The sequence below is a fragment of the Thunnus albacares genome, chromosome 13 (genome assembly GCF_914725855.1).
Source record: "Thunnus albacares chromosome 13, fThuAlb1.1, whole genome shotgun sequence".
Classification (NCBI taxonomy): domain Eukaryota; kingdom Metazoa; phylum Chordata; class Actinopteri; order Scombriformes; family Scombridae; genus Thunnus; species Thunnus albacares.
The window spans coordinates 30,864,357-30,872,619 of record NC_058118.1 but is presented as its reverse complement, the minus strand read 5'-3'; the positions used below and the strand labels follow the sequence as shown (position 1 = coordinate 30,872,619).

Sequence of the window (8,263 nt, the reverse complement as noted above, 5' to 3'; positions counted from 1 at the left end):
TCATCAAAACGGTGAGTGTTCGACATTGCCAGGGGGGCGTGGCCAGGCGATGAATTTTGATCCTTCACCATGAAAATTGTCCATAACTCTGGCATACATGATCCCAAGAGACCCAAACCTTTTGTGCTTGAAAAGAGAACAGATTCCTGAACAGATCCATGTGTCAATATTGGATCTGTGTCATAGCGCCACCTACTGGCAATAGGAAGCTACATATTTTACGCTCTGAGGCCCTGTGGGTAGCACGGTGATTGGATCCACCTCAAATTTACTCAGAATAGCCTCAAGACCTTGGAGATTGTATATTCTGAAGTTAGTGACTTTTTGTCGAAAGGTGTTGCCATGACGATGTAGCGAATTTTTATGTCTCGCCCTGAAATTTCAAAGCCTTATAACATGACTCCACATGGTCTGATCTTTTCCAAATTTCATATGCTTGTTAAAAGTCCCCGTCTGAAGACATGTACAGGCCCATATTTAGTGACAGTCATAGCGCCACCTACTGTCAACATGAAGTAACATGCATCATACTTTGTCTAATTACTTCTAGTAAATTTGGCCGATGCACCTGAAATTGACTCAGCTATGATGTAAGACCTTGGTGATGCTACATTCTGCAGCTCATGACCCATAATCAAACACCATTGCCAAAGTGACACATTCTTTGCCACAAAATAGGAAGCTGTTTTTAAGGGGCTAGACATGCTTTAAAACTCACAAAACTTTGCACACACATGGCAGATCTTAAAGTCTGTAATATTGTATAGGTGGCAGGCATGAGTGTGGCAGAATGGCTCAACAGCGCCCCCTACAATAATTCAACAAAGCAGCCCCCGCACCACGTTAAACCTACATGTACAAAAATCAGTAACACATGTATCATGCTAGGATGCACAAAAAAGTCTCTTGGACCCATACTTTAAACCCAACAGGAAGTTGGCCATTTTGAATTTAGTGCTCAATTTTGGCAATTTTGCATACCTTGTATTTTAACAAACTCCTCCTACAGAATTCATCCTAACAACTTCAAAATCAGTGTGTGTCATCTAGACTAGTTTGTGATCAAAAGTTATCAAAAGATTTAGCTATTGTTAAAGCGTGTGGCCGTGGCGTTGAGTTTTGATGTTTCGCCATTACAGAGGAAATTGCTATAACTTCAGTGTACATGGTCAGATCTGCCTGAAACTTCACATTTGATAACAGTCCAGGCCTGAACACGTCTACATGCCAATATTCAGTCAGTGATGCAAACTGGCTGAATAGCGCCCCCTACAAAATTTCAACGACACAGCCCCGGCAGCAGGCAAGATAGTGGACAAAGGAAGTGATGTTTATCTCCTTCTTGCACTGTCTGAAAACAACCCGGGTCTGAAGACATCTACATGCCCATGACAGCAGCCCTTCGACTGCGCCTCGCCCCGACGTGTGCAAAGGTGCGAGGGCCTGATCATCGCTGCTTGCAGCTTTAATTATTATTATAATTACATGTCACTGAGCAACTCCTGCCCTCCTGCCTCACACAGCTACGCTCCCCCCTCCCCTCCCTCTCCTCTCCTCAGCCCCTCCTGGCCCCCTCTCAGCCCTTCGCCCACTTTTTCAGCATTTTTTAAAATTATGCAATGGGTGGAGTTAGGGTCAGACCTACAGGTGTAGTTACACTTTAATACAAGACATATGCATCATTTGTCAGAAACACACTGTGTCAATATTGACGTGCAACAGTATTTTATTTGGATAAACGTCACAGAAAAAGATGATTAGCAAAAGTAAAGCTACTTGTAGATAATCTGAAAATTTGAATTTTTAACTTTTAATTCCATTTGATGCACTTTCCTTCAGTTTCCAGTGGCTGCAGAAGGCCAATGATAATGTTCACTCCAGGATGTCAAACAACTGCTGACAGTCCTCATCAAATCTCTGTGAGGAAAACAGAGGCTCTAAGTCACTGAACTCTTTATCAACATGAGCATTATAGAATATACATGCCAACATAAAAGCAAACTTATTCAACAGTATTATGTCTGCACATTTCTATCCTCTTGTTCCTGTTGCTTTTCCAAACAAGCAGCACTGCACATCCTCAGCTTTCAACTCTCGTGCTGAACAACATGTATTCTTGTGAGATGATGCTATGCTCATATCAAAAATATGAAGATAATACATCCATGATGAAGATATGTGACTCAACAATAAACCATTCAAAACTTTTATCAACCCAAATAAAGCCCACGGCACTGCTAAACTGTTAAAAACTTATAATGCCCAATGTTGTTCTATGTGGAGAGGAAGTCTCTGGGACAAACTACTCACAACCAATTCATGTGAAAAAAAAGCTTTTGTATAAAAAATACAAAACAAAAAACCCACAGATGTGTCGCACAGCAAAACTCTGAGAAGTATTTGAAGGGTTTTGGAAGTCAGGTCCAGGTGGACCTTTATTAAACATTGAAAGAATGACACCATGTGACCGTCTCCTCACAACAGTTTTAAAACCAAATTATTAGGAGAAACTGACACCTAGACATGCATATCTGTATTCCAAATATGTGCCAACATCCACTAAAAAGCAATTTGACTTGAATTTCATGATTTGCTTTTCATGTGCATGTTGCTGTTTTTGGTCTCTGACCAGAACCATTTTTGGCCAGAGACATGATGTCACCGTCCAAATAATGTTTGCTGGGATGTTACACAATGTTAGAATTTCATTTAACAGACAATTTTATCTAAGGCGACCTACATCTGAGAGTTAATACTACAAAAGAAAAGATCTGGCAAGGAGAGAAAAACATGAATAGGTGCCATAAAGGTACCATAGGTGCCAACATGCAGTGCACAGAGACGATGCATAGAGTACAAACAACATTATTTAGGAAATGATAAGTATGCAGATTTTAGCTTTGGCTTGGACAACTTAGAGAAACAGTGAGCGTCTCCACTGACAGCACAGATGATACAGATGGTATATGAGAACAGGTCTGATGGTCTGGTCTCTGATTCCATAGATAAGAGCACTCAGACATCTGGGAAGGATGATAATACACACATAAAGGACAATCTGTATGCGCACACTTGTTATCCTGTCTAGGATTTTTGAGATAGCTATAAGCAATGGGTTGTGTATAGTTGAGGAAAGATTGAGGCCCAGCTGCACGAGGTGCAGCAGCAGTGTGTTACGTGCCTTATGGGCTGAAGCTTTGTCTGTGTAGGCTGATCTGGCTGCTATCATCACACCAACATAGGAGCAAGTGACTACCATAGCGGCTGATATAAACAAAAAACAAGTGTAGGCTTTATCATAAACATCTGATATTGGATCAAGCATCACACTGTCTTTGCCACAAAAGTCTGCCATCTGCAGGATCTCTGGGTTTTCAAAATAAAAATTTAACATCAATAAAACTTGAGTGAGGACATTTACTGAACTAAATGCCCAAACCACAATAACAGCCACCCCTGTGTTTCTGATAGTGATGATGGTAGCATGCCTCAGTGGGTAGCACACAGCTACATATCTCTCCAGAGACATCAACACCAGTGTGAGAGGAGAGATCTTATTTGTGAGACTGGCGAGCATGGTGAGAAAACCACACACAGGATAGGTCAGCCTTAATCTACAAACAGCCAGAATGTACATTAACTGACTCTGTGCCAATTGTACAGTGTCTGCAAAAAGGAGGTTATACAGAAGAATGTAACGGGAGGTCTCTCGAAACACAGGTTTACTCCTCAAGGTGAATAACATGGTCCCATTAATGGAAAGACACACACAGCATGGCACTGAAGTCAGAATGGCAAACAACACTGTTCCCAGTAGCTCCTGATACTGCAGTCCAACAGTGATGTTGGTTTGCGACTGATTTGCGTACAACATATTAGAGAATCCTGTGAAAAAAAATATGAAACTGTTGATGTTATTGAAGTAAAAAGGCACAATGAATCTTGTACAGTTTGTGTTCCCATAAGAGTGAAGATCCTTTGTATTTGGAGCACAGATACCTGTTGATGAGTTCACATGCAAAAATCTGAATCATCCACATACATTTATCCTGTGCAGACAGTTAGTAGGTTAGAGGCCTTGTCTGTTTCAGTGTCGGCAGTGCTGCTCTGCAGCGTTTGCCTGCTTTCACAGACTATATGAGCTCAGTCCTCACACCCACTTCACCTGACACCTTCACATGTAAGCAATAGTGTTGTAAAAAATGCTGAGTGCCGTTATGGGAGACATGATGACATGGACCAGGGAATTGGTAAATAATGTGAGAGGAATTACATCATACAACATGATAGAATTATGAGTAGTGTGGTATTGTTTATTTTTGTTGTTGTTATTGATGTTTTATTATAATAATTGTAAAAAGAGGGTCTGTGGATGAATAACTCATGACCTGAGTGAGGGCATGATGATCTTCCTTTAAAAAGGTTAGTCAAAAAAGACAGTTTCCCCCTTGTCCTTTGTGATGGACAGAAAATTCAACCCCATCAGTTCTACAGGATAGAAAGAGGTTGTCACAACCCATCTGACAACAGTTGCACATCCCAAAAGGTAGCTGAGTAAGAAATGAGGGCCTCATCTAAGGGACCCCAGTAGAGAACAACTTCACCACTGAGTGACTCTTGACGGAAAATTTATGAAGGTTTATAGTCTTTGATTCACCAACTTGTAAAGAAGTGCAAACATTAATTATTAAGAGCTTAAGGACATATTGGCCCTGTTTATATCCAAGTACAACAGGCTTATAGATGGCACTACAGGGCAGGAGAAGCTGTTGTTAAGGAAATATTTTATGTGCAAGTTAGCTACAAGGGCCACAAGGGCTGTTCCTATAGTTTGTTCATAAAAATCCCATTTGTTCACAAACATGCTATCACAGCACAGCTTTAGTAGTCGGATGATCTGGCACAAGTTCAGGTTGGTTCTAATTTGCCAGCTGAGGTCCTGTGTTAGCTGCTATTTAATACCCACTTCCATGGCCCTAGTGGAGGTGCTGGCAAACAGTACATTGACATCAAAGGATGACAGTCTCTTTGAAGGGAACAGTTTTAAGTTCTATATCTCTATCACAGAGCAGGAATTATACCACAGCCAAACAGCCAGTGCCATGGATGTCCCGGAGTGTGGCTGTAAAGCCCCTTCTAAAATTAATTACCCACACGGTCGGTTTGCTATGCCCTGTTATGAACTGGCCGTTGTGCCCTTAAATGAGAGTTGCAGATTTTCCACTTAAAACTACATGCGACGCAGCAAATAAACAGACTTAACGTTACCTAATGTCTCCGTCATCATGTTGGACATTAACAGTAGCACAAGATTTCTCCCACTCCCACAAATATATGTATGACATTAACAGCTAGCACGCAAGCTAACATTAGCTAACAACGTCATGTGATAAACACAAGTGGCTAAACACTGGACAATAAAATTATTTTCTCCAGCTGTTAGCATTTATCAGACTGCCTGTTTATCTTTTTGAGCTCCTTATCATCTGTCACAGTTGTATTTGGCAGCTTGACATATTCTGTTTCTGCAGTAGAGACGTCAGAAGATGCTTTGGACTCGTTTTTACTTGTCATGAATTTATTTCCTCCATGGCAGAAAAACACACTACACAAGACTTCAGAAACTCCTGCAGGTTAAACTGGACTAACAAAACACCTTTAGAGCTGACTGACTCTAACACCCTCACTATAAACAGACTTTATGACACTCGCTAGCCTAGCAACATTAATGCTACAAACAACTTGTATTGCAACACTCCATGTAGGAGCCAGTTTTACAAATCTGATGTTGTGAGCATGTAATTGTCCAGCCATTAGCAGTGTGTTTATGCAAATTAAGCTATAGACCAACATGTGTAACTGGTCAAAAGTAATCTTGGTGGTTAACTGTTGGCATGCCTAACCAGGATATTGCTGCTTACGGTTAGCTAACTACGAATGTACATAAAGTTTGTAACTTGCTGTGAGATCTTACGGGTTGCTAATATTTTAGCGTGATGCAACATTAACACTCAAACACAAAGACACACACACATACACACACATGCACACATCCATTACTCTGTAAGCAGTCACTTCTCAGTTAAGACAGATCAGGACACTCTGTCGGCTGTTACATGACTCGCAGCTCTCATCCGAGCCTCTCCTTCAGAGGTCAGGATGGTCAGTATGTCAGTATTTTTTAATATTTATCGTTTAAAAAAGTGTTAAGTAATTTTTGTGACTGCTCCTATGATCTCAAATGTTAATAGTTGCATGGGTGTTGAAACTTGTTCAGATCGATCACCCTTATCCCATTTATAGACTTTATTTTATTATTAAACAGTAACAATTAATATAATGAATGTTCACATTTTTAAAAAAATCAATCAGAAAGCATTTTGTGGAAAAGTCAAACATTTACTGTATAGTTTTAATAAACTCTATTTCAATACACTGACTCCTAATTGTTGATTATATACGGTTTTGTCTTCATACAATGTAGTTATCCCTTATTGTTATTGCACCATTGGTTTTGGCCTTGGTGGCCTACATTTTGGCCATAATGCCCCAATAAATTTGTATTTATCAAAGGCCAAAGTGGCTTTGCCCTAAAAGTTACTTAATTCCAGGCCTGATATCATACTGTTTATAGAACACTAAAAAATAAGTTGCCATGCAGGCAGAAGTTCAATCGGAATGAAAAATATTCACACAATTGTCTGAATTATTTCCTTTTTTCAAACTACAAAGAAAAACCCTGAAACTTTTTTTAAATTAATATTTTTTTCTCTGGTGTTCTTTCAGTATTTTATGTAAAAAGAAAATGTAAATATGTACAGGCAGGGGCATTCATCCTGTGTTTGTGAGGTCAGATTTACATGTTCATTTTATTTCACTTCAATAGCTCGTGTGTTAGAATGCTAAAATGGTTGTCATGGTTACTTGCTGAATGTGATTATGTCAAAATGCTAATATTTAATGATAACATGCAGTCATGGTAAACATTGCATGCTAAATATCAAGGGTGTGTTCAGCCAAATCACAAAAACATATTTTCCCTCCAGTGGTATCCAGCCGTGCAGATAGTTTTGTGTTTTTTGTCAAGTTTTGAGATATTGCTTAGATTTCTGCCTCCACCCCAATACAACGGAGATGAGTTAAATTTTGTCTGTAGTTCTCAGAGCATTGTAAAATGACTTTTAAAGAAGTGAACAGCAACACCACTTTCCAGAATCAATGTTCTCCATAACTCTACGACAAACTTTGGAACTCCGATGAAAAGTGATCACATACCTGAAAATCTGAGCAAATAAACGTATTTGCATGGCTACATGGCAAATCAGTAAGTAAGAAAACACTATTTTTTCCTTTTTTTCACTTGGCTGAACTGACCCTTTAAGATCCAGTATTTGTTAAAGGTAACGTGAAAGGGTAAATTGTGTGAGGTAATTCAGCCCTCATGCTCTAGTGGTTTCATTTTCTGATGCTGTGCAAGGAAATCATTTTTACATATTTTGTAACGGCAGGTGTTAGTGTTGTTAACTAGTTTGTGCACAGGTTTGCTAACAATTTGGATTCAATTCATGCAAATGACTAAATATTAACAGACAAATACAAACACACTCATATTTGAACTTCATGGGCTGCAGTGCCATGCAATGACATTGCAAATTTGCAGTTACAAGAATGTTGAAATAAGAGTTCACTTAATTTGAATGCTCTCTACAGTTGTTACTAGCCATGTAAACTCATGTCATGGCTGAGGAGTAAAGAACTTTTCAATTGTGTGTATAAGCTATGACTGAAAAGTATAACTATCCTGTTGTCAATATTAGAAAATAAGTTGTTAGAAGTCAGATGTTATGTCATATCTTCTTGTGACTTGATTATTGCACGTCCTGTTTCACTTACTCTTCTGCTTGATTACATTTTCTTACATAAAAAACTTTCTAATTCTCTAAGTAGACTTTGTCTCTTGAATGAAAATTCAAGGTTGCAGTAATTTCAATGGTGTGCTTTGACTGACCCTCTAACTACCTACTGTCTGTAATGTTACAGCTATGGGAGTGCAGTCTGCACTCAGTTCAAGTAAGAAGAAACTATGTGATTACTATGTACAATTCAAGTAGAGCGGGGCATAATACCATAAGCCACATTGTTTTATTTCAGTGTACATTTATATATAACAGATCACAATATATTTGTATATAACAGATAACAATAGCATCAGGAACTCACTTGACTTTTCTATTCTCTATGTAGTTGAATATATGGAGATTTA

At 39.1% G+C, this 8,263-nt stretch overlaps 1 protein-coding gene across 1 annotated transcript; it reads right to left on the bottom strand.

The window, feature by feature from the left end:
- Positions 1 to 2,914: 2,914 nt before the first annotated feature.
- LOC122995856 (odorant receptor 131-2-like) lies at positions 2,915 to 3,874 on the bottom strand. Its single transcript, XM_044371237.1, has one exon. The coding sequence runs from the start codon at positions 3,872 to 3,874 to the stop codon at positions 2,915 to 2,917; it is 960 nt and encodes a 319-aa protein (XP_044227172.1).
- Between the last annotated feature and the right edge of the window lie 4,389 nt (positions 3,875 to 8,263).

What these genes read in the sequence shown, in the direction of transcription:
- LOC122995856 (XM_044371237.1), bottom strand. Translation starts at nt 3,874, where the DNA reads ATGTTGTACGCAAATCAGTCGCAAACCAACATCACTGTTGGACTGCAG.